At 44.6% G+C, this 26,755-nt stretch overlaps 1 protein-coding gene and 1 pseudogene across 1 annotated transcript in view; one reads left to right on the top strand and one right to left on the bottom strand.

Moving 5' to 3' along the window:
* Positions 1–26,755, top strand: part of MYO5C (myosin VC) — a 95,063-nt gene that overhangs the window by 38,926 nt on the left and 29,382 nt on the right. Inside the window, exons 13-31 of the mRNA XM_049613636.1 lie at positions 791–874; positions 2,623–2,757; positions 3,182–3,279; positions 5,709–5,795; positions 6,260–6,371; positions 7,419–7,630; positions 10,261–10,426; positions 10,761–10,907; positions 12,300–12,464; positions 13,746–13,839; positions 16,428–16,491; positions 18,553–18,733; positions 20,639–20,732; positions 20,967–21,030; positions 21,117–21,197; positions 22,021–22,201; positions 24,080–24,173; positions 25,058–25,121; positions 26,201–26,369. Of these exons, the coding sequence (XP_049469593.1) occupies positions 791–874; positions 2,623–2,757; positions 3,182–3,279; positions 5,709–5,795; positions 6,260–6,371; positions 7,419–7,630; positions 10,261–10,426; positions 10,761–10,907; positions 12,300–12,464; positions 13,746–13,839; positions 16,428–16,491; positions 18,553–18,733; positions 20,639–20,732; positions 20,967–21,030; positions 21,117–21,197; positions 22,021–22,201; positions 24,080–24,173; positions 25,058–25,121; positions 26,201–26,369 (2,292 nt within the window). The remainder of the gene's footprint in view (positions 1–790; positions 875–2,622; positions 2,758–3,181; positions 3,280–5,708; positions 5,796–6,259; positions 6,372–7,418; positions 7,631–10,260; positions 10,427–10,760; positions 10,908–12,299; positions 12,465–13,745; positions 13,840–16,427; positions 16,492–18,552; positions 18,734–20,638; positions 20,733–20,966; positions 21,031–21,116; positions 21,198–22,020; positions 22,202–24,079; positions 24,174–25,057; positions 25,122–26,200; positions 26,370–26,755) is intronic.
* Positions 3,606–4,669, bottom strand: LOC125910004 (glyceraldehyde-3-phosphate dehydrogenase-like; annotated as a pseudogene).

Raw genomic sequence — 26,755 nt, 5'->3', positions numbered from 1 at the left:
TTCTGCTGCTTCATTTTGGTGTATAGAAATCCCACAGATTTCCATATATTGATTTTTAAACATATTTTCTAATTTATGAAAATTTATGACAAGTAGATATTACATTATAAACTATGTAAACTAGAGGCATAAACTATTGGAGTTTGAATTTTTAAGCACCCACCCTGGATATGTTATTGTTTGAGAGATTCAGGAAGCCTTATGGATAAGGAAGGGCCATGTGGAGACTTTTTGTAAGCCAAATTCAGGCAATGTGAACATTTACTCACTCTAACCTGACCCCAAGGGCTTTGGTGGCCTTTGAAAGTTTAGTGGTCAGACAAATCTTACTTTCTACCATATTAATGCTGATTTAGGATAGTATTTTGGTTTGAACCCAAAGGACAACACTGAGCTTTTTTCCTCCTGATGGCTTTTTTTTCCTCCTAAGGCAGAGTGAACCTTAAGCCTGGTCTTCTTAGACCTGTGTGTGTATTAACTTCAGACATTGCAGGGAATGACTGGTCACCTGTGGCTAGAGGGAACTGGCAGGAGAATACAGAGTGATCAGTGACAAGTTAGAAATCAAGGCAGTGGGAGAGCCTGGCTCTTTCCAGCAAGTGACATATTCCCAGCTTCCGAAGTTTTATATGATAGAGTTCCTGTGATAAACAGAAACAGAATCTGTTTTTAGAAGATTGCTTTTTTAGTGCCTTCATTATTCATTCTTAGAAAAAGAGAAAAACTCCTTGGTCTTAGATGCTGTCTGCTTTTGCTTCTTTGGCAATAATTAAATCCTTTCTCTGCACAGGTAGAATATAAATGTGAAGGTTTTCTTGAGAAGAACAGAGATACCGTATATGATATGCTGGTTGAAATCTTGAGAGCAAGCAAGGTTTGTAAGGTCCTACGATTGTAATTAATGTTATTCATTATATAACTTGAAATGGATCTATATGTGTATCAGGAAAGAGTAAGAAGTGTGTGGTTATGTGTACTGTCTTGCAGTGGCAAACTGTAGCTCATGCTTAGAAAAAATAACTATTTTGGAATTGGGACTAAAACATGTACCAAGCTTCTGACAGCTTGCAGACAAATCTCCACTAGGTGCAATATCAGAAATCAAATATGCAGATGCCAGAGAGGAAGGATAGCTACTATAACCAGTTAAAAGACCACAGTTTACAATTTATTCATTCTTTCACAAATATGTATATAGCACCTACCATGTGCCAAGCACTGGCCCTAGATTCTGGTTATAGCAGTGAGCAAGGCAGCCAGGATGCATGCCCTCATGAAGCTCACTATTCTAGAGGGAATGACATACCCTAACCACATAAGTAGCAATGGCACGTAGTGCTAAGCACATGAAAGAAACCAGGGCAAGACAGAGAGAGGGTGACCTGGGAAGGGAGTGCTGGCTCAGATGTGCAGGCTCCTCGAATCCACAGTTCTATGTGAGGAGTAGGGTCACCAAAGGAATGACTTCTGGGTTTTCCTTTTCCCCTTTGAACATTTCCTTATTAATAGTTGACAATAAGAATATTCCATACACAAGCCTTCATTTTGTGAACAGTTTAGATCGTATTTATTTTTCTTATTTTGAAAGATCCCTAAGCCTTTGTTCATATTCAAGTATTTTGACAGTTTCCCACATAAGCATGAGCACTTCTACTAACAATCATATAGAAGTCGCAGGCATGACAACTTCAGTTATTAAAACCGATTTATGATAGAGAATTCAATATGGAAATGGCCTGCATCTTGTGTACAAAATTAGTTCGTTTAATTCACCAATTGCTTACTCATCCCCAAGCATACCCTGGGGTCCGGTCTGGAAGGTGAATGCAGATCACATCAAAGCACAGATGGGTCTCTCTGCTGAGCACGAAACCTCTCAGAGGCGTGGGAAGTACAGATCCACGGGTTTTGCAGCTGGAGCATACAAGGATATATTAGGCAGTGATTCTCCCTCAAAGGAGATTGTCAGTGTTAGATTTAAAAGAAAAAAACATGAGTTTTGCTCTAAGAAGATAAGACATTTAAAGAAGTCATTGATGCATGATAGAAAGTAATGAATATCTTAGAAGACACTCATAAGTGAAAGATTTTTTTTATGTAGAAGAAATTGAAATTAATTTGAGTCATGGCACAATTTTCTTTTTACCTTTGTTTTAAGCTTAATCGAAGCGAGTGAATGGGGTAGAGCTAGAAAATATTTTAATAGAACCTTGAGTAATGGGTAGAGTTTGGATTTACAGGGATGAGAACATGAGGTATGAGGGAGGAGAGTCCAGGTGTTGAAACAGCATGAGCCAAGGCACAGAGGTAGGGCTAGTAAATGTCTCCACTGTGTAAATGTCCATACAGACATTTAATATATATCTAATATATATATGGAATATAAATATGACATATAGACATTTGCACGGATTGCCTGTCTGCTTAGATTCCTGGAAAGAAGTTATGCATCATCCAGGGGGAGGAGTGTCCTCTTGTGGGATTCAGATTAGGCTGTAGAGATTGGTGGAGACCGCTAACCTCATTTTACATGGGGTTCTTATGACCATTTATGAGGTTTGTATCACCTGCTGACTATGAGTGAACACCTTTGGACATTGAAATCCCCTCTGTTCCTTCCAGTTTCATCTCTGTGCCAGCTTTTTTCAAGAAAATCCAGTTCCTCCTTCCCCTTTCGGTTCAGCGATCACAGTCAAATCTGCAAAGCCAGTCATCAAGCCAAACAACAAGCAGTTCCGGACCACAGTGGGGAGCAAGGTACACAGAAAGTACCTGAGGATGGGGCCAGGCCCCACAGGGAGCCAGGCAGTGGTGGGGCCCACATTCCAGGCCTGGACATGGACACTGACCTGGTTCACATCTAGTATATACGTAAATGCAAAGAAAAGTCACAGCTCATTGGCATCATCCCTCAGCCTCCAAGGCCGCACAGGCCTGAGAAAACCACGTGCCCAATAACGTGATTTACTAAGTTCTTGCTATTTGGGAGAATTGGTTAGAGCAGAATTCTGTCCAGAACATAGCACATGCTAATACTCACAGTCACAGATTAAAACCTTTCATAATAGATGTTAATGCATGAAGCTAACTCTTCTTCTTAATTTACTAAGGTTGGCCCTTTTGTTTTCCTTGATATGAGTATCAAATTTCAGCATATTTGTTCTCTGGCCTTGTTTCCTAGTTCCGCAGCTCTCTGTACTTGCTCATGGAAACCCTCAATGCAACCACACCCCACTATGTCCGATGCATCAAGCCAAATGATGAAAAATTACCCTTCGAGTAAGTGCTTTTATGCAGGAGAGGGAAAACACTGAGGCCATTTCTGCCACAATGTTGGAGAATTTGCTTATAATTCTCTTGAACTTTACTGTTTCTGGTTTTTTGTTTTGTTTTGTTTTTTGGCTAAGTACAGTATACTTTAGTGATGGGACATGATAAGGTAGGGCTTCCCAAGCCCCTCCCTTCCTCTGGGGGCTCTGGAATGGAAACTGTGTAGGTTGGGAGATTCTCAGTGTGTTTGGGGATGAGTTGAGGCAAGGACTCCCCACCAGCTGAAGTCTTTCTCTTCTTCCTGCATTTTCTGGGGCTGGTGATCCAGAGGGCTCTTACTCCTTGGAAGTGATGTGCACCATAACGTCTTCCACCCAATTGCTATAGCCAAATTCATTGTCATATCAGAAAATGAGCTTGACAAAGTGGTCATTGAGAACAATGTCAACCCCAGCATCAAAGGTGAACGAATGGGTGTAACTGTTAAAGTTGCAGAGACAACCTGGTCGTCAATGAAGTCCAGGATGCCCTTGAGGGGGCCCTCTGATGCCTGTTTCACCACTTTTTGGTGTCAGCATATTTGGCACCTTTCTCCAGGCGGCAGGTCATATCCACAACGGACACAATGGAGTTGGAGCATGGAAGGCTGTGCCAGTGAGCTGCCCACTCAGCTCAGGGATGACCTTGCCCACAGCTTTGGCAGCACCAGTAGAAGCAGAAATGATATTCTGGGCAGCCCCTCGGCGATCATGCCACAGCTTCCCGAAGGGGACATCCACCATCTTCTGGGTGTCATGGACTGTGGTCATGAGTCCCTCCATGACGCCAAAGTTGTCATGGATAACCTTGGCCAGAGGGGCCAAGCAGTTGGTGGTGCAGGAGGCATTGCTGACAATCTTAAGGGAGTTGTCATACTTTTCGTGGTTCATGCCCATCACAAACATGGGCATCAGCAGGAGGGGCAGAGATGATGACCCTCTTGGCCCCACCCTTCACGTGAGCCCCAGTCCTCTCCATGGTAATGAAGACCCCAATGGACTCCACAACATACTCAGCACCAGCATTGCCCCATTTGATTTTGGTGGAATCTTGCTGCTACAAGATGGAGATGGGCTTTCCATTGATGACAACTTTCCCATTCTCAGCCTTGACTGTGCCGTGAAATTTGCTTTGGGTGGAATCATACTGGAACATGTACACCATGTAGTTGAGGTCAGTGAAGAGGTCATTGATGACAAACATATCCACTTTGCCAGGGTTAAAAGCAGCCCTGGTGACCAGGTGTCCAATACTGCCAAATCCATTTACTCCAACCTTCACCATCGTGTCTCAGGGACACAGCTGGAAGTTCAGCAGAAGATGCTGCTGTCTTTTGAATGAGGAGGAGCAGAGAGCCTGTTGCTGTTTTTTTAATGATTCAGAGCAGTTCCATCCTTTACATATACTGTTAACTAGCACAAGCTCTCTCTTATGGCTAAACCACCTTGTCTCCAGGGTGAAGCAAAGGGGATAGATTTGAAAGAATAGTCTACAACTGAAGTTGATGCAGCAGAGAAAGCCAGAACGTCTCCTTGATTATAAGAAGAATTTGTATATGGCATGGTGACTACAGTTAATAATATTGTGCTGCATGTTTGAAAGTTGCTAAGAGAATAGATCTTAAGAGTCCTTGTCACAAGAAAAAAAAAACTGCCGTAACTATGTGCCATGATGAATGTGATCTAGACTTCTTTTGATTGTTTCGCAATATATTACAAATGCCGAGTCATTATGCTGTGCACCTGACACTACTAGAATGCTGCATGTCAGTTATACCTCAATAAGAAAGAAAATTTGTTTTTTGAAAGAAATTCTGTAGAGGAACAGAGGTTTCTTCCTCAAATATGGCATGAGATATTAGACTTGTTCTCTGGGGCCCCCCAGGAAAACCCCAGACCTAGGAGTGGACTTTGTAGGGTCTCTTTTAACTGACTAGACCTAAGATGTGTCTGAGGGTCATGCACTGTCCATGGAGGTGGTGTATGTGTCCGTGGGCCACCAAAGGGTCCGACCTCAGCCAGAGGGTACCCTGTAAAGGGAATTCAAACAGCAAATGGGCATTTGAATGCGGTGAGTGGAAATATTTCTTCCACGCTGGTTGTCATTCGAAGCTGAACCAAAGGCCACTTCCCCCACAAGACCTTTTCCATTTCCACCATCATAATCCATCACTCCTTTCTCTGTGACCTCAGCACAGCTTCCTGAACTCTCACAGAGTTGCTGTTTTCATTTGTCCTCTGGCAGGTGTCCATTAAGTAGCTGCTGGGTGCCCTGCGTGGGGATCACAGAGGCAGACCCCGCTCCTCAGGGCTCACAGTCCAGGCAGGTTTGCTGCACTGCTCATGGGCATATTTGTCCATCATGACAGCTTAACACATATTTAAATCTTCTTCTTTAAGATTCGACTCTAAAAGGATTGTTCAGCAGCTGCGAGCCTGCGGCGTTTTAGAAACAATTCGCATTAGTGCGCAGAGCTACCCTTCCAGGTGGGTTGTCTCTCCTTGTTTTGGGGGGAAAATGCTGACCTTCAGGTCTGCTGAGAACCGAGGGAGAGGCTGCCATGTTTTTTGTCAGGTACTTGCATAAGATGCCCCAAGATATTCCCACTCTTCCCTGGGAAGGCCAGAGGGGGCCCCTGGCGGCCATGTGCCGGTCAGGGGCCACCATCATCCCATCACCTGTTTTCACTGCTAGTGAACATCACCTCCTGCCTCCCCACTGCTCCTGAGAGGAGGAGATGGAGGGGGAGGAGAGCATAATCATCAGAGTAGAGTATTGGCAAAAAAAAAAAAAAACCACTCCTGGTCCGCTGTGTTCAGGGTGAGGTCAAAGGTCAAAGTTCAGAACAGACTCCCATCTACCCCCACTGCCACCCCAGCAGCAGTGGGATCCACAGACATGCCATGTTTCCTCACAGCCACACCTCCTCAGATCCTCTTTGACTTTGCAGGTGGACATACATTGAGTTCTACAGTCGCTATGGTGTGCTCATGACCAAGCAGGAGCTTTCGTTCAGTGATAAAAAGGAGGTGTGCAAGGTGGTTTTACACAGGCTCATCCAGGTCAGTCTTGCTCAGCTCCTGGAATCATGGGCTCTTACCCAGATGCCAAACTCCCAAATGTGTTTCCCTACCCACCTGTCCCATGACTGTGTTGTCATGAATGCCAAAGATGAAAGAAAATATGCCCAAGCATTTGAGTGCTAAGGAGATCAGAGCAGACACACTCACAGGGGCATCATCTCCTGAGAGTAGGAGTCACCATTACAGACCCAGGCTTGAACCCTGACCTCCCCCAGAGTCCTCCTATCATACTCTGACCTCCCACAATTTAAGGAACTTCGATGGGCCTGGCTTATATTACACAGTCAACTGAACCTGCCACTACACCAGGAGGTTCCCAAACATGGCACTCCATGTGTATTTAGGTCATTGCTCTGGCAGTGAGTTTGATAGAAAAGAAGTGGGGACAGAGTTACCATGGCCAGGAAAGGAGGTGGTGAAGACAAACCAAAATAAAGACAGAAACCAGACCTTTCCAGGCTCTGCTCTATTGTAGAAACCACATATGAGAAGCCAAAGCTCCCCAATGGCCTAAGAATCACCAAGCATGCACACAGCCCTCCTACCCCACAGACAGACCCGGACCCCTGAACCTCAAGTCCATTTCTTCCCCCAGTGGCTTTAAACAAGTCACAGTATAAATTTCTAGGCCATAATCAGAAGTTTTCTGCCTTGGGGCACCTGGGTGGCTAAGTCAGTTGAGCATCCAACTTTGGCTCAGGTCATGATCTCACAGTTCACAAGTTCGAGCCCCATGTTGGGCTCTGTGCTGACAGCTCAGAGCCTGGAACCTGCTTCGGATTCTGTGTCTCCTCTCTCTGCCCCTCCCCCCACCTCACTCTCTCTCTCTCTCTCTTTCTCTCTCTCTCTCAAAAATAAATATATGTTAAAAATTTTTTTAACAAAAAGAATCTTTCTGCTTTATGTCAAGGAACAGGTGTGTCAAAAATAACAATATTTTGGCACCTTCGAATCTCTTAAACATCTTTTCCAAATACTATAAACTCTGAAGGATTTATTTGTGATTCTATCATTTTTCTCTTCCAGGATTCTAATCAGTACCAGTTTGGTAAAACCAAAATTTTCTTCAGAGCAGGACAAGTGGCTTATTTAGAGAAACTCCGATTGGATAAGCTCAGGCAGAGTTGTGTTGTGATACAAAAGCACATCCGTGGCTGGCTCCAGAGAAAAAAGTTTCTCCGAGAAAGACAAGCTGTCCTGACAATCCAGCAGTACTTCCGGGGTCAGCAAACTGTGAGGTATGGCCGGGTCAGCAAACTGAGGTATGGCCAGAGCCGAGGAAGAGGTGTGGAATTGTGTGGCCCACTCTCCTAACTGCTCATCGCTGGAGGAGGGACCTGTCAAGGACAAATGGCCTTTCTCCTGGGGGGTGCAGATGTGTGTTGGTGTCCTCCTGGGGCCAGCCGTGAGTCTACCTACCTTAGGGCAGGTAGTCCTGACTACGCCTACTGTTCCCATGGCAGCGGTGACAACTAGGACCCTGAAGAGAGGAAGCTTCAATCAGGGTCTTGCTGAAGCAAATCAGAATCCCCAGTGAGACCAGGAAGAGGGACTGGGCCCTTTTTCTGTGGGAATTGAAAATGCCTAAGACAGGGCCCTAGGGAAGTCCCTAAGTAAATGCCATGAGTAACCACTGACCAGCCTCCCTGCAGATGGGGAGGGGGCAGGCCGTGCCTTAGGGGATCCATGGCAAGGCTCTGCCAGCAAACACAGAGCCCTCTCCCAAGGGATGGCTGAGTGGAGGGCAGGTCCACCAATCCCAGCCCTCACTGAGTGCTCCCACGAGGCTGTGCCGGGCTGGCCTGTGAGATGGCATTCTTCCCAGACAACAGTGTGTGCTTGCCTGTGTCTGTGCTGCCTCCTTCCTTGGCACGCTGTGAGGATAGTTGAGAAGGCAAGTATTTAAGAGTCAGACCGTGTCACTGAACTTCACCTCTTCCTGAGCTTGAGGCCTGACCTCCAGCAGCATCTGGGCCTGTTTACGTGATTGGCACACCATGGCCTCAGCACCACGGCCTCGGCACACTCCAAACTAGACTCACCATCCCACCTCAGGTGACCATCTTACATACACAGCCAGGCTTTCCCTCCCCTGCCCTGGGTCAGTCAATAGAAGCAGTCTCCAGTGCAGGAAAGCCCAGGATTCTCTTCTTCCCCAACTCATGCTCCCTTTCTGTTTAGGAATCACCAAAGCCTGACAGCTCTACCCCTGCTTACTTCTTGTGTCTGCCCTATCATTCCATTCCCACACCCTGGCCCTAGATTTGACCTTCACCACCACTTGCTTTATGGTCCTACAACACAGCCTCTACCTGCTGCGTGTCTTCCTGAAGCAGGGCCTGATGGAGCCACTGTCCTCCTCTTGCCTTTAATGCCTCCTGTGACCCCTATTTCCTACACTCAGTCTCTGACATGAGTGTTCAAGGCCCCCCATGGCCTAGATACATTCATAAGAATGGAAGCTCTGGGAGAACCAGGGTCATACTTTCGCACCCCAGAGTAGGTATTCAGTAAATATACTTTTAAATAACGGGATGCCTCAGTGGCTCAGTTGGTTAAGTGTCCCACTCTTGATTTCGGTCAGGTCATGATCTCACAGTTTTGGGTTCAAGCCCCATGTCAGGCTCTGTCCTGACAGCGAGGAGCCTGCTTGGGGTTCTCTGTCTCTCTCTCACTCTCTGCCCCTCTCCTGCTCATTCTCTCTCTCAAAATAAATAAATAAGCTTAAATAACAAATGGTTTCTATTTTTCTAACCTCACTGGCTAATTTTCTTCATGTATCTTATTTTCTAGCAATTTCAGAGAGATTCTCTTTTTCTGAATATTTCGGGCATGGCTGGGCCTCCATGTGTTCACTGATCCTTAGCCTGAAATGCCTTTTCCAACCTTCACTGTCTACAGAAATCCCACCTCTCCATCAAGGGCAGACTCACAAGCAGAATGATAGTTCTGTACAATCTCTTTTACAGATATTTTAGTAGTTATTTTATGTTTCCTCTTGTCCCACTTGGCCATTTGTAAGTCTGTCTGCTACATGAGGTTGTAAACTATGAAGGTTAAGAACTTTGTTCTTCACTTCTAGTCCTTTAGACAGGAGTTGACAAACTTTTTCTGTTAAAGCCACAACTACTTCAGGCTTTAGGGGCCTTGCAGTTTCTCTCAACTATTCAAGTCTGCCGTTATTAGCCATGAATGATATACAAATAATAGGTGTGGTTGCATTGCCATAACACTTGGCAATAGCAACAGGTGGAAGGCTGCAGAGTTGGTCCCCAGGCTATAATTTGCCCTGATCTAGAGCCTCTAGCATGATTTCCCACAAGGATGGATAAGCAGTGCGAAAGCCCGGTTTTGTTTCCACATATGTGAGTGATGACGGATGGATCCACCTGCATGTGAAGAATGTGACAGTTGCCACGTCGTTCCTCTGGCCTAGAGCAGGTCCACACTCAGATCAGGGTGAAAAGGAGACGTGATGAGACTGATTTCCAGTGGGTGTTAGAGTAAATGAGTTGTAGAGTTTAATGGGTAGATTTGCAAGACATTTGAATATTCTTCAGTAAAAAAAAAACAAAAACCAAACTGCTGGAGCACATGGGTAGCTCAGTGGATTAAGTGTTTGACTGTTCATTTCGGCTCAGATCATGAGCTCGTGGTTCGTGAGTTCAATCCCCACATCGGGCTGTGTGCATAGTGCAGAGCCTGCTTAGGATTCTCTCTCTCCCTCTCTCTCTGCCCCTCCCCCTGCTTACTCCCTCGCTCTCTCTCAAAATAGATATTTTTTTAAATGCTATGCAAGCATGTTGCTCTACAGTAGAAGTCAGTGCTCTGTGGATAACAGATATACTCTGCATTCTTTTTAACCAAGGAAAGCTGTTACCGCAACAGCCTTAAAAGAAGCATGGGCAGCCATAATCATTCAGAAGTACTGTCGTGGATATCTTGTCCGCAGTCTGTACCAGCTGATTCGCATGGCCACCATCACCATCCAGGCCTACACCCGAGGACTCTTGGCGAGGAGGAAGTATCGGAAGGTGCAGCTGAGACCCCGTGCTTTCTTAGGGCATGAATTTCCCAGGGCTCAGGTTATTTTTCACCAATCATAGTGAGATCTCTTTTTCTGCGTGAAGACCTTCATAGACAGCAGGGAGTTCTGGTATATGAGTGTCTGTTCACACATGTCTGCTATAGGTGGGGTTTGGTTATTGTTTCGGTGGTCTAGGTATAATAGGATTCTATGGGTTGATTACAGGAAATTTGTCTTTTGCATTGTGAAAATATTTTGGTAGTTGCATCACTCAACATTGGAGGAGTTGTGAGAGAAACACTGGAGAGCCAATTTATGTTTCCTAATATCTTGTTTCAAAGATGCTGGAGGAGCACAAGGCTGTGATCCTTCAGAAATATGCACGGGCGTGGCTGGCCAGGCGCAGATTCCAGAGTATCCGACGATTTGTGCTCAACATTCAGCTTACTTACAGGGTCCAACGTTTGCAGAAAAAGTTAGAGGATCAGGTAGGTGTTTGTAAATGTATCTTTCATATGTACTTTTTCTAACAAATTTATTTTATCCTGGGCCAATTCCTCAGCTAATGCTGTTAAGATTTATGCCTGTGTTAGGAGGTTCAAATAGTTTATGTGGACCACCTGCTCTAGAAAACAGAAGTACACTGTAAAGGGCTGCTACATGTGGTTGTATAGGTTGTACACTGCACAAGGGCCGCTGCCCAACAGTGCAAGTGCAGCTGAAATCCAGCCTTACTTTGATTTTGCCAACCCATGTGTCCTGGTACAAAGCTGTGCTGCCTCGAGGCAGGGGTGCCTTTTTTTAATCTGCACAAAGATGCTGTCTGCATGCCAAGCCATGCTCCCTCAGGGCTGTGTTGGCTCACGGGAGTTGGCACTTTCTAATTTGCTCAAAGGTCTATATAGTCTAACTGCAGCCCTGCCTCTTTTGGGGAGATTCCTCATACCATTCTCACTGGTAGGAAATAAAATCCTCATGTTCTTAGCCAGTGGAGAAGGACTGTGGAATATGCAGTGTCCAGATCTATAAAACTCACCCCTTGGTCTGCCCGTCTCAAATAATCCCGAGATTCTCCTAAGGTAAACTTGAAACTTAGCCATGAAAGATGCTATAGGGGTCCTTATGAAGGGGTGAATGTGTAAACAGCTTGAGGTTTTGATGCAGCTTTCATCGTTGTGCTGTGGGGTGACAGGCCTGCATATTACATGGGTCGTACAGAACAGCAAAACGCTGCTGTGACAGCTAGGAGCAGGGCCCCTGCAAGTCTCCATGCTGCCCGGACTCTGTTCTAGGTGTATTCGTTTGCTAGGACTGCCATCACAGAGGTTAGAAGTCCAAGGTCAGGGGGTTGGTATAGTTGGTTTCTGCTGAGTTGTCTCTCCTTGGCTTGCAGGTAGCAGCCTTCTCCCTTTGTCTTCACACCGGCTTCCCTCTGTGTGTCTGTGTCCTAATCTCTTCCTAAAAGGACACCAGTCATGCTAGAGTCAGGCCCACCCATATGACCTCATTTTACCTTAATTTTGTCTTTAAAGACCCTATCTCTAAATATAGTCACGTTCTGAAGTGCTGAGTATCAGGCTGCAATGTGTGAACAGTTGTGGGACGAGCGGGCAGCAGGGGACACGATTCATCCTACAGCATTAGGGTTGTCTTGGAGCTCCAGGAATGGGCTGGTCCCACACTAAATGCACCATCAGCTCAGGAAGTTTACCTGAGAAGATCGGCCTTGCTGTTTTCACTGGGATGAAGATGGTCACACATGCCATCATGGTGATACATGTCATGGATTTAGATGCCACATCAGAGATTGTGAGAAACGAATGGAACAGCTTCTTCATTTTGGATAAATCCCTAAACATCTCCTGGTTTTTTTCCTCTAGAACAAAGAGAACCATGGGCTGGTGGAGAAAGTGACCAGCCTGGCTGCTCTTCGAGCCGGTGACATGGAGAAGATTCAGAAACTGGAATCACAACTGGACAGGGCAGCTACCCACAGGCACAATTATGAGGAGAAGGGGAGGAAGTACAAGGCTGCCATGGAAGAGGTCTGTGCCGGATGCAATTATGGAAATATATGCGAGTCTTCCGTGCAAAAGGTCACAGCGCAGCATTTTCCAACAAAGCAGATTTCTGCAGAACAGATCAGATTTGCTGTTGGCTTCCACTACCAAAGGATGCCTAGCTTTTAGGAGAAGGGAGATCAGAGTCCTAGAGTCTGGGGGGAGAGGAGGAGGCTCCTACTTCAAGAAGCAAAACATAAAGTTTCCTCTTTTTTTCAACTATTATGAAGTGATGAAAGCCCCTTTAAAGAGAAGGAGCCCTGGCTAGATGCTTCCCTCTCTTCCAGGATGATGTCGGTCCCTGTTGCTTTCCCATCTGGTATGTGCCCTGGCATGTGCCTTCCCCAAAATAGCAATGAAAAGCTTGGAGCAGGTTTTCACGTCTGTAGTGTAATAAAACGAGCAGTAGCTAGAAGTCGGACGTCCCAGGTTCAAATCTTGTCTTCGCTGCCGTCTGGCCGAGCATCCTTGGGCAAGTCCCTTACACCCTCTCTGAACTTTAGTTCCCTCATATGTAAAATGGGAATAACAAGGGACTGCCAGAGTTGTTGAAATGATACAATTTCCAGATGAAATAATTTAGCCAAGTGCCTACCATAGAGCCCTGCGCAAGTGTGAGCTACTGTTTTCTAAAGAGGTAGTATTTATTACCCTCCATTCTCATACTTTCTCAAGTTCTACAGCATCCAGGTTTGTGGCAGCCTGGAGCCCCAGGGCACCTTCCCCGTGGTCCGGCGCCCAGCTGATGCCATTGCCCACGCTGCCGGTCACCAACCTTCAGTACCCAGTGGCCCCAGCTGTCAGCCCAGCAGATATTTTACCAGGAGAAGCTAAAATAATAGAGTTCCTGTCATGATCACACATTCTTACTGCGTAATAACACTCTCAAAGTGTGGATTCACTTTATATATAATTTCTATCATATTAAATACATAAATACCTTGGCTATCGAGAAGATTCAAGAAAAGGATGGAGGTGCTTTCTTGACTTTGAGGAAACCTTGGATTTGGGTCTTTTTCCTTGATTTCAGCCATTGCTGTGTCAGGTTGAGAGCCAGTGCCTGAAGTCACATGGAGCTCTTGCACGTGAGTGGAGTACAGACAGCATCTTGCATTGGGCTGGTGCTGGCTGTTCTTTATGGATAGGAGCTGAGCTGGATAGATGGATGGATAAATAAATAAAAATACAGCTTTTCACCAAGAAAGGCTGTGGTGACAAAACTGGAAGTGAGGTTTTCAAAAAAGCTTTTTTTCTTCTCTTCGCTAGAAATTAGCAAAGCTTCAGAAGCATAATTCAGAACTGGAAATACAAAAAGAGCAAACAGAGCTGCAGCTTCGAGAGAAGACTGAAGAGTTGAAAGGTAAAGCCCAAGGCGGCTCGATGCGAACATTCATGTGCTCACCTGTCTAGTCATTAGGGAAATAACTACTGGGTATGAACGGAGTTTTAGGCAGAACCAGGAATCTGCAATGTGTACCCAGGGAAATGAGGGTATTTTTTGCCTCACAGGGAATAACTATATTTAAGTTGTGGTAACTTTCCCCTACAGAGGCATCTGTTTTATTTCCATCTTTTGTCAGACAGCACGATAATCCCTGTCTCAGAACTGTCTGGGCCATTTGCAAAATACAGATGGCTGGGCCATAAGCCTGGAGCTTTTCCATCAGAAGATGGGGGGGGGGGGGGGGGGGGGGGGGCGGTGTCTGTGTGTGTGCATGGGTGTGTCTGTGAGTGGTGGTGGCCAGGGTAGTTCAGGCATCTATCTATATTTTTAAAAACCTTTGTGGTGATCCAGATGCACAGTCGAGGTGATGCCGGAGCAGTGTTGTTGCTGGCCGAGGATCTGTAGTCAAATTTCAAATCTGTCCAAATGACTTGGTCTCAGTGGCACCCCCTCCTCTGCTTACTGCCCCGGCTCTGAGTGAAGGGCCCTGCTAATAAGCACTTGAGCCATATCACCCCCAGGCTGTCAGATACCAGCGGTATCACTTTCATTCAGGGATGTGGAGCAGCTTAGCTCTCTCCATCCATAGCTTTCTAACTCAAAATCTGACTGCAAGCCCTTGCTAAATCCTGATAGGAACAGGAGCCTGGGGGCTCCTGACCAGATGGTTTAAATGACCATACCCATTTAAGAGGATTGTTTCTGTGAGCTCTGACAGGGCAGCAGGGGAGTGGGAGTTCAGGCCTGGGGGTCCAGCACACACCTCAGGCCCAGCAGTCCGTGCATACACCAGGCTGGAGGAGCACAGGTGCCCTGGGGGTTCAGGCCTGGGAGAGACAGATGTCAGGAGGAGGAAATAAACATCCTGAGTCCTGGCCAGCAGAGCAGGAAGGGCTGTTCAGATGACGCCCAGGATGGGAGTGACCTCCTGCTACAGGTACTGCACATCCTCCACCCTGCCTCTGAGGACTGATGATGTGGGCGTTGACGGACACACGAGGTCAGAGTTCTCTGAGGAAACCTCGACCTGAATTAGGGAAGAGCTTGTCCACCTCCACCTCCTTTATCACAGTACACTGCTCCTGGGTATATTTGCTCTTTCTTCTAACGTTAGGTGGATTTTCCCACAAGAAAATTTAAATTCCCACAAATGCATCCTGGAAGTTACATAGTTGATAGCATTGGCCTGTTTGGGTCCATAATTTTATATATCCTTCTAAAAAGCGTTTGAAAACTTTCAGTCCCAGTGTTTATAAACCGCTTACACTCTGAGTGTCCCTAAACATGGCAAACAATGTTTTGTGAAAAGCACCAGCCTTCGATTACCCTGTGACCTATTTATTACTAAGGGTTGTTATCGAATGTTTCCCCTTTTTGAGATTCCAGTGTGGACATCAGCCCCTTGCTCCCGGGGACAAAATCACATTTGGGCAGCTCTTTCACCCCCTTGCAAATGGCCTAAGATGTAAGCACCAGAACTGAAACCAATTCTGTGAGTGAGCTGAAAATTAAAATTATATCAAATATGCTGGCTTCTAAATTAAAGCTTAAGCATTTTTCTAGTATTTTCTGGCTGACTCGTGACATTCTGTAGCAGTTATTTTGATTCAGGGACATTTGATACCTCATTTAACAAACTATTAAACTATTGGCTTTTTTTTTTAAACCAGTAATTCAGGGTAGTTATCATCACCTCATCCCTGGGCTCCCCTCTGGGGCAGAATTCAGAAATGGGGTGGAAGTCAAGGATGAGGTGTCAGCTATATACAAATAGAGGTATCAGGCTTAATGGACTCCTCCCATTTTAAAGGGCACCTGTTTGGTGTGGATATGCTGGGAATACAGGCCTGTCACAGCTTCAGAATATCCAGAACCCCAGTGATGATAGCCTGGCTTTCCAGTGTCCCCTCAACCTATGCTTTGTTGTTAGAGACTCTTGTACTGAATGCAACAGGAGATTTGTTATACTTCCTCTTCCCCAGATAAAGACAGACGCTTCATTATTCTCTTGGTTGTCATGAATGAGTGGTTCTGAGCCAAGAGAACCACTATGGTTCCCCTCTCCCCATCAGGGGACATATGGCCCTGTCTGACAGTTTTGGTTGTCACAACTGGAGCAGAGGTGCCACTGGCTTCTAAATTGACCATTTTCTTCCCAAAGGAAGAAACCCAAAAGGGTTTCCATGTAGTTCTCATAATGTATATTGTCTCAAAGCCAATATGCCTTTTCAAATCAAACAAATGATCCTCAGACCAAAAAAAGTGCTATAAATGAAACTATTCACACATTCCAACAGGACCAGTTTGTCAGAATGATTATCCCCCACCCTTGTCTGTATTTCTGATTTATAAATTATAAAAGTGACAGTTACCCTCTCATCTCAAGTCCTACTAGTCATAAATATCCCATGACTGTTCTCACATTCTCACTTTCTTAAACATGACATGAAACAATGGAAGCGTTGGTTTGCAGATATATTTCAAAGAGCATTCTCTTTTCACAGAAAAAATGGACAACCTCACCAAGCAGCTCTTTGATGATGTGCAAAAAGAAGAGCGACAAAGAATGTATGAAACCTAGTTTGCCTTAAAGTTACTGCCTCCTTCTCTCTCTCTCTACTGTTTTATACTTTGCTTCTTGGCTTGCAGCTAGCAGGTCACAGATACAGGATGGGGGGCGGTGAATCTTTTAGGAAGTGAGAGAGTCAGACGTGTGAGAGCCACATCCCACAGTGTTCGCCTTTCAGACACTGCACAGGGTCTGCAGCTGTGGGCAGTGGACCACCGTGAAGTTCTCGCTTTCCCATCATTGCTAAGGAGTTCAGAGACTGCCACCCCTTTCAACTTCCATCAAGTCCAAGAAGTAAAATTATTGCCCAGGAAACCAACCTTCCTCCCTCCCCTGTCTGTTGTGTCTGTTAACTTGACTCTTGTCCCAGACGATAAGGGATGGAACCCACCTCACAACAGTTAAGGCAGGTCCCCATGACCTTGTACGGTACCAGTCTCACCTTCCCTATCCCAATACCAAACCCTTTGTTCATTTCTAACAGTCTGTGCTCCCTTCTCTTAGAGTCAACTCAAAGGTTTTAGAGTTCAAAGTAGGGATGCGTGGGAGGGTGCTGGGGAGAAACAAAATATTCCTGGCATCTTTCTCTTCAGGGCTACAAGGCTCAGGCTGCCTGGGGTGATAGGATATATATATAACTTCCTGTGCATTTAGTTGGCAGAAGAGCCTGGGTCTGCGTAAGGAGAAGGATGGATGCCACAACGTTAGGGGAGGGAATGTCACCAAGGAGCTCCAAGAGTTAACAGATAGACAAAGTGTTTCGTGATCCTATATGAGTTTTAAAATAGGGATATTTGGCTCTTCACCTTGAAATTTTTATTTTCCAATGAACTCTTAACTTTAAAAGAGGAGCTTGGTTCTTGGCATCTCATGGTGCACCAGGGTTGCTTGGGAGCAATCATTTCAAGAAGGGGTTTGGAGAGGCAGGCCAGGTCCAGGTGACTTTAAACTTATTGTAGTCATCATAAGCACTCACCTGTAGCTTGATCTGGCCCCTGATCAGCTGACAGGGGACATTTTGGCCCCTGTCACAATCCTCAAGGAGCGTACAGATGCCAGCAGTCGGGGGGGGGGGGCACTCCCAACCAGCTTAGGTACAAGTCTGAGATTCTTTCAACATAGATTCTTGGTTGCAGTTTTCTTCTTTTCAAGGTACTTTACTGGCCTCTTAGGAGCTCTGTGGATTTTTGAAAAATGTAAAAACAAGGTTAAGAAGTTTGTTAGTATCTCTAAAAGTGAATGAAACAAAACCCTATTGGGAATGTGACTCTCTTCCTTGGGATTTTCCCTTTGGGCTATGAAAGCAAGTCATAAAATGGACTGAGATGACAGCCTAGCAAGTAGAATGGTGATTTAATAAACTCCTGGAGCCCTAGGACTGCTTCAATTCTGACTGCACCCCCTCCCCATCCCCAGGCTGTGTCAGGCTGGGCTAGGTCACATCTCTCTTTGGTTATTTATTGTCTTGGTCAATTGTCCCATATTTAATTGAGCAACCATCTCACAAGGAATTGAGTTTCCAGGGACTTTGGTGTACCTGGATTTGCTGTAGTTTATTTTAGAATGTTTGAGTGGCTGGTCCCCTTTGACATGTTAAATGGCTGTATTAACTTATTTAGGAACTAGCCAAACCGTTCTAGGATCCTTGGAACTTGGCAGGGGCTAGTACTTGGCAGAATGTGCCAAGGTCTCTGCTAAGGGAAGAGACCCCTCCAAGAGACCACAGGGAACCACACAGAACTAGGATGGATTCAGAAATACAGTATCCCAGCCACCACTGAGTCTTTGAGTTCAGCCTCCCTACCCTGTGTTTCTTGCGTGTGACCATAGTAGAGCCACATTTATCAGATCAGAAGGTATAAGAAACTTCCCTAACCTAAGGGGACAGGAAACAGGTAAAAATAAGGCCATTGTCTATTGGAACTGTCACAGTAGATCCTAATTAACTTGTCTCCTTTCCAAGTCTCCTCTTACTATTTTCAAAATGATGTATTGTTCTAATTCAGATTAAAGAAATTTAGAGAAATTCTGAGTTAATTATTTTTTTCTTTTGCACCTAGACTTCTTGAAAAAAGTTTTGAACGGAAAACACAAGACTATGAGAAGCAGATCTGCTCTTTGAAAAAAGACATTCAAGCTCTCAAGGATGAGAAAATGCACCTGCAGCACCAACTGGAGGAAGAACGTGTCGCCTCCGATGCCTTAAAGGGGGAGGTGGCCCAACTGAGCAAGCAGGCAAAGGTAGAAGGGGCTTCTCGCTGCCAGATGAGCTCTTGGGCTAAGTTATCTCACCTGCACAGAGGGAGCAGTTTCAGACTCCCACAGGATCAGACATCCAAGAGCATCTGTATAAAGACCAAAGTCAAAAGGACCCTGATCCCTTCAGTTCTTCCAAGGATGAACCCCCAAGCTGCCTTTAGCTTACCAATAATTGGTTTTCCGATTTTAAAACTCAGCTTTCTAACTATTTTGTAATTATATGAAGCTATTCAAATATGTTGACCTAGAGAATATGTTCAAATTACATTAAAAGTTGATGTGAACCCTTATTATACAACCCATCCCATTGTTGTATTTCTATAAATACCTGTATTAAAATTAAACTACCTTATTATCAGCATCATATATTTTAAATTGTTATCAGAAAATCCACAAAAGCAATGATCCATGTTTGCACAGTCAAGGCGTAACTGAATTCCTTCCCTACCAGAAAACACAAAACTGCATGTCTCTGTGTTCTTCAATGCAAAACATTTTAGTGTAAGTTTAGAAAGCTTTTAAGCTTCCATGAAATAAGTGAAATGCATGTTAGTAGAATATTGTTAAGATTATGCAAATATTCTCTGTAACTGTCACGGAATAGCCATGCATGGTTTTGAAGAGCTTTAGGAATCACATCTGGGTCTTCTCTTGACTTCCTGGCAGAAACTGTCTGTTTTCTCTGGACCCCAGTTTCCTATTGTTTAAAAGGAGGAGTTTGGACTGTGGGATCAGAGAGGATCACGTATCGCTCTGACTGCTCCGTAAGAATGGAGCTCACATAAGACATGTCAATCTGTGGGAGTCGTGTCATCTGGTTAGTCTGCATCTTGGGAAGTCCTATGGCTGCTCTTGGAGTGAGGCATCACTATTTGTCACTTCCACTTCCACTTTGGTAGCTAAAACTGTGTTCCAAACTCTCGATGTGATATATTAAGGAGACCATTCTGATTTTCACAGAAAATGAATAACATTATGATCATATATGACTTGTAACATTTATTGAAGTGTTACCAAAAGAAGGTCTTTGGGATTGGATGGTCCTGGGGCCCCATCAGCTTGCCATGTGACCCTGAGTGTGCCATTTCACCTTATGGAGCCTCAGCTTTCTGTCTACAAACTGTTACTGTATCACCACATGGGCCTGTTGTAAGGATTAGGTTGTGTATGTAAAGTGATCAGTAAATGTCAGTTGGCTCCGCCTTCTCACCCTCTGAAGAAACTGGAACTCTAGCCCTTAAACACTTAGACTGAGAAAATATCAAGGAGGGGTTATTTCCCTCTGCATGTCTCCCCTAGCTACAAAACACACACGTGTGATTCTTTCTCAGGCTGACCTCACAAGGTAATAAAGGCAAAATACAGCCTCTTCCCCACAACGTGTGCTGCCTCTCAGTGGACCCTCATCATACCCCCACAGCTAACTCCTAACCTCTTGGGTACCCCTGGCTCTGCCATGTGTCACATTAAAACCTGGCAGGAGCCCAAACCCACAATTATGAGGGTAGTGGCTTGTCCACATCCCTGCATCCTAGAGTTCACCATCCAGTGAAAAGGAATTTAGCCTCTTAGGTTTTACTTCTCTTGGGTCCTCTTCCTCCCCACAGCAGCCCACCCCTGTAGTAAGGAGCTATTTCTTCCCTTTATGTGGTAAAGAAACTAATTCTGTTGCCACAACCAACTACATCTGGGAATAGGTAACAATATTTTGAGCAGTTAAACATGCTTCAAGACCATACTGTGTAGGTAGTGATGATTTAACAAGATTTTAACTGGGTAAGGATGTCTTGGGTAGATACACAACACAGTAAGAGTATTCTCTTTGTCTGATATAAACCATAATAGCTGTTTTTTTCTTCATCTGGTACGGTCACTGCTGTGATACAGACAATCTCTGAATTTGAAAAGGAGATAGAGCTACTTCAGACACAGAAGATAGATGTGGAGAAACACGTGCAATCACAAAAACGGGAAATGAGAGGTAAGAAAAATATGAGTCACTGAGCCCACAAGTCTGGTTGGTTTGCTGATTGGTTGGGTATGTGGTATGTTGAATAGTTGGTTGCCTTCGTAGTTGAATGGTTGGTTAGTTGTTTGGTTGAATGGCCAGTAAGTTAGTTGATGGTATGGTTAGCTGGAGACTCTGTGTGACATCTAGAGAATTGGAACCACATTCAAAATTGTAATTTATATCAGCTCTGCCTCTTCCTCTCAGAAAAGATGTCCGAGATCACCAAACAACTTCTTGAAAGCTATGACATTGAAGATGTAAGAAGCAGGTAATCATTTTTGCATTACCAAATATTTAGGAACATGTCACACATGAGAGAGATGATAGATTTTCTTACCCTTCCTTATTTTCCAGGCTCTCTTCGGAAGATTTGGAACATTTAAATGAGGATGGAGAACTTTGGTTTGCTTATGAAGGACTGAAGAAAGCAACACAGTGAGAAATTCCCCCTCAGAGTTCTTTTTTTATTTTCAGAGATGATAGCTATAGGAAAGTCAAAAGTTTATATTCCACAGATTTGACACACAAGGAAATTCCTTACAGTAGGATGATCTAGTAATCACTCGAAATATTTTGAGAATTAAATAATGAGTTGAATAATGGAAAACAATCTTTAAAGGATAAACTTTCAAGTAATAAAACCCATAACCTGTACAGTAAAAACAGATTATAACAAATAAGTTAGCCAGGGTTGTCATAGAGCTATAACTGTGTTTAAATTTAAGAAGTTTGCTGTAATTTTTTACATACAACCTTTATTTTTAGGACAACTTTAGGTCCACAGCAAAATTTAGCAGAAAGTACAGAGATTTCCCTGGGATTTCCCTTCCCCTGCCTCCATGTAATCAGCATTAGAATCCCCCACCAGAGTGGTATGTCTGTTAAACTGATCTGTCATTATCACCAAAAATCAGTAGTTTACTTCAGGGTTCACTGTCGGTGTTGTACATTCTATGAGGCTGGACAAATGCATAATGAATGTATATTTATTATTGTTGCATCATACAGAACATATTCTTAAACTATTAACATGCAATTTTAATGGTGTCTATAATTTCTTATTATTAACTGCATGTTAATGCACATAATGCTTCCTAACTAACTAGAAGGATTTTGTAATCCTGTGTACACAGTTCCATATGTACTTAGCATGGCTCTAATTGTGGATTTTCATAACTGCTGCACATGTACACACTCATAGTCAACAACATGGCAGAATAAAAACCAGTGGTTAATTTGTTGATCCGTCCTCTGACAGTGTTTTGGAAAGCCATTTCCAGTCCCAGAAGGATTGCTATGAAAAGGAGATTGAAGCTTTGAACTTCAAAGTGGTGCATCTAAGTCAAGAAATCAACCACCTGCAGAAATTATTTAGAGAAGAGACTGACATCAATGAAAGTATCCGTCATGAAGTTACCAGGCTGACATCAGAAAACATGGTATGGTCTTATCTGTGGGCCCCAGGTGTGGCCATTATTTTAGAGATGTCATTTGTTAGTGGAATAAAATTCAGTTTCTTGGAAGTAAATGATGGATCAGAATTATGTTTTCTAAGAGTGAAATAACTGGGTTAGAGGATAAAACTATAGGGGTACCTGGGGGTGTGATTCATTCAGTTAAGGGCCCAACTCTTGATTTTGGCTCAGGTCATGATCTCACAGTTCCTGAGTTTGAGCCCCATGTCAGGCTCTGTACTGACAGTGAAGAGCCTGCTTGGGATTCTCTCTCCCTTTCACTCTGGCCCTCCCTGGCTCATCCTCGCTCTCTCTCCCTCAAAATAAATAAACTTAAAAAAAAAAGAACTTTGTTTTTAAAATTAATTAATTATTTTTTTACAAAGAAGATAAATCTATAAAATTACCCTAGGCTGGAAAGCACTTTGATGTGAGAAGGGGTTTGTTTACCATAGAATGGGTCCAAATTCTGGTTGTGTGTGTGTGTGTGTGTGTGTGTGTGTGTGTGTGTGTGTTTAAACCTATGTATTTTAAGTCTAGCCCTAACCCCTTGGCAAGTGACAAAAAAACCCTAAGGTAAGAAGGGTAACTCTTGAGTGGGACATGTGTTCAGGTCCATCCTTCTATTTGTGCTGTGAGCAGAGATGATGTGCCTCTTATCTCATTTTTTCAAGGGCTTCTCTCTTCTAAGATTCCTTCCTTCTGAGTTTGTCTCATCTTTTCTTCCAACTCAAGCCTCTAGCCACCGAGAAATGCTATAGGAATCTCTCAAAGAACATCCCTTTCTTAACCCCACATCACCTGCAGTCACCACCCCATTTTTTGGGGGGAGCTGGCCAGACTTCTCAGTGGCCACCTCACTGATTTATCAACTCATCCCCCATTTACCCCACAGCCACCTTCTTTTTCACCCTCTTCTTGTCTCTCAGCAACATCTGGTGACATCATTACTCCCTCTTCATGCCTGCTTTTGTTCTGCCGCCTTCCATGATACCACACTTTCCTGGGGTTTCTCAAGCCACCTCTCTAGAGGCTGCACCTTGTCACCTTTCTTACCATTTCCTTCTCCTCTGCCTAACCTGAGAGTGTTAGGAAATTGCAAGGCTGCGTCCCAGGTGAGGAGACGTGACCGTGGGCACAGCAAACATGTGGAACGGTGATTAAGGCCCTTCGTGTCTTTGTTTATTCTTTGGATGAAATGTTAGTGAGGAATAATGTGGAACATACATCTTCATGCACAAACAAGTTTTCTTCATTTGCTTCAGAAGCACAGTTGTTCTTACAAACTTGGACGACAGAAAAGCCATTTACATAACGGAGGGTGGAGGTGAATGACATTTAAAGAAATACAGAAGACAAGGACAGAGGACTGTGAGACATACTGGCCCATTCCAGACCTCCACTAACAGAGCAATGCACTGCCTGGAATTCACAGGGCGCGGGGGGGACCTCTTTGAGATGATTTTCCTGTTCCTGGATGAGGAGATGGCATCTCTGGGCCTTGGCCAAAGAGGCTTCTCTCTGTTTGCTCACATTGCCCTCATCTCAGCAGAGCCCCTCTCCCCCATGATGCCCTCCAGACTGTGTACTTCCTTCTCCCCCTGGAGAGAAGGTTGTAGCATGTGAGAACCAGTCCCTCTGAACATGCTGGTATTGCTTGCGACTGTACAGATCCTGAGGTATAAGACCATAATGCCAAACCAGTCTAACACCTCAGCTGGCCCTCACACATAACTATGCTAGATGTACGCTCCTTGGGGTTAGACTCCTAGAGGGTTCAGTTTGCTTCTGAGTAGCTCTGAGATTTTAAAGTTCAGAGATGAAAGCATTTTATATTCAAATATTTCTGATTCTTCTCTAAAGATGATCCCAGACTTCAAACAGCAAATTTCAGAGCTGAAGAAGCAGAAGCAAGATCTGGAAATCCGCCTGAATGAACAAACTGAAAGCATGAAAGGTACCTGCAACTGTCATGGAAGTACTTTTAGAAGATGGTTTCCTGTGTCCTGGAAATGACAGAAAAGTCATTGTACCCAGGGATCTCAGACTCTGATTCTCCAGGAGCCCAGCCAAGTGACAAATGTGAGAAGGGGGCTGAGTGGAGGAGGCAGTAAAGTGTCCCAGCCTCCGAGCTCCATTGATTGTTGCCAAGTAGGCAAATTGGCCCCAGTGTTGTTTGATAGTCTTATTTTTTTAACTCAAAAATTTTTAATTAATTTATTGAGAGAGAGAGAGAGAGAGAGAAAGCATGTGGGAGGGGCAGAGAGAGAGAGGGAGAGAGAGAATTCTAAGCAGGCTCTGCACTGTCAGCGCAGTACCCAATGTGGGGCTCAAACTCAGGAACCGTGAGATCATGATCTGAACCCGAACCAGGAGTTGGACGCTTAACCGACTGAGCCACCCAGGTGCCCTCGATCCTATTTTTAAAGAAAAGCCAGAAATCCATATTTTTATGTGAAATATGACAACTTTAGAATAATGGCTTTAAATTTTTTTAATTTTTTGTCTTTTTATTTTGGAGAAAGAGACAGGGCATGAGTGGGGAAGGGACAGAGAGAGAGGGAAATACAGAATCTGAAGCAGACTCCAGGATCTGAGCTGTCAGCACAGAGCCCGACGTGGGGCTCAAACTTATCAACTGAGAGATCATGACCTGAGTCAAAGTCGGATGTTTAACTGACTGAGCCACCCAGGCACACCTAAAAATTTTTAAACATTGTTCAGACCAAACAAAACCTCTACCAGGAAACAGCTTAGGACCCCTGATAACTGAAAGCACGACCAAATCCGAATCAGGGTGCCATATAGCCCCCCAAATCATGGCAGGTCTTCTCACTACAGGAAAACTGGAAGAATTGTCTAACCAGTTGAACCGCAATCAAGAAGAGGAGGGAACACAAAGAAAGTAAGTGTTAATGTGTATGTTTGTGATGTTCATGCTCACGTAAATGCTTTTCTTTTCCGAAATTGTGGGAGATACCAACATATGTTATTAAGCCAAAACAGCAAGGTGCTGATTAAGGTAATATGATGCATTACCATTTAAATGTGAAGGAAAGAAACACATATGTACACACACACACACACACACACACACACACACACACCCTGGGAAAACATACAAGAACCAAAACATCGCCTGCTTCCAGGGAGGGTAACTGGATGGCTGGCACACAGGGGAGGGAAGGGGACTTACTTCTCACCACATACTCTTTTATACTGTTAGAATGTCATGCCACACACACAGATAATCTGTTTAAAAAACTGATGAAATAAGATTGTGTGTGAGAGAAGAGATTTTCTTATAGCAAACCGTTTAGAGTAAGACTTGAAATCTGTGCTGACAGAGAATCTTCACTGTTAATCCCCCCAAATTTGCATTCTGACCAGCAGAGGGCCTGGCGCTCTGGTGGAGCCTCGTGAGGAAAATTTTTGCTGCCAGCTCACTGATATACTTGATTTTCAGAGCAATACATGGACACAATATGTCCTAGAGAACATTTTTAGTCATGTGACTTCGTTGGTAGGAGAGGGATGAAATGAGGGCCCCAAAGAGTAGGAAAGTGGGGAGACACTGTCTTGGAACTCTTGATGGGCTGCTGCTTCTTTCTGATCCCTGGCTTTTTGAGAGTCTGGTCCCCAGGCCTTTCACGAAGGAGATAATCATCGGGCTTTCTGTCTTAAGGGCGTGAGTGGGTGTGGATGCCTCGTGGGAGCCCTCAGCAGCCCCTAGTGGAGTGGAGGCAAGAATCTCCATCAGGTTAAGGAGACCAGGGCAGTCATAGACAATTATATATACAGCCAGCCCTGATCTTTGCCCCCACCTCCACTTCGAGGACATTTCTACTCAAGTACTATTCACCTTATACATACATTGGCCAAAGTATTTTTCTGTCTTTGGAAATAATCAGTTTTTGCTATGACAATGAGTGACTTCTCCATGACAGTCAAACTGTTACACAATTTCCTTTATCCCTTTGTCAGGACCTTAGAGGCCCAAAATGAAATACACACCAAAGAGAAAGAGAAGCTGATCAGTAAGATTCAAGAAATGCAGCAGGCCAGCGAGCTCTTGAAGAAGCAATTTGAAAGTGAAAGTGAAGTGAAGAGTAGTTTCCGACAGGAAGCATCTCGGCTCACTATGGAAAATAGGGTAAGAAGTTTCCCAACTTGATAAATGACTGTGTGCAGATGTCACTGAAGGGGGGTGGGGGGAACATGTCACCTAACGCATGCAATGAACAGCCACCGTGAGAGCAGTGTGTTTCCTGCTCTCGGGAGACAGGTGGTCTCTGAGGTTACAGCCTGCTGCTGAGCCTTGGGGGCTTAGCACGGGCCACACAAGCAAAGTGTCCGATAAAGTAAAGGGAGGATGAGAGGAGACGTGAGCACTGTCCTACAGATGGCACCTGTCTCACCCGTTCTGGTCCAGAACACACCGAGAATGACAGGCTGATGTGGGAACTTCCCTAAGCAAGACTTTCCATAGTGAGGGGCCCTCCTTGCTTTGCAGGTGTGCCCTTCCTACAGTTTTTCAAG

The sequence above is a fragment of the Panthera uncia genome (genome assembly GCF_023721935.1).
Source record: "Panthera uncia isolate 11264 chromosome B3 unlocalized genomic scaffold, Puncia_PCG_1.0 HiC_scaffold_1, whole genome shotgun sequence".
NCBI classification, from domain to species: domain Eukaryota; kingdom Metazoa; phylum Chordata; class Mammalia; order Carnivora; family Felidae; genus Panthera; species Panthera uncia.
Note: the sequence above shows the minus strand (reverse complement) of the source record. Positions and strands in the feature narration are given on the sequence as shown.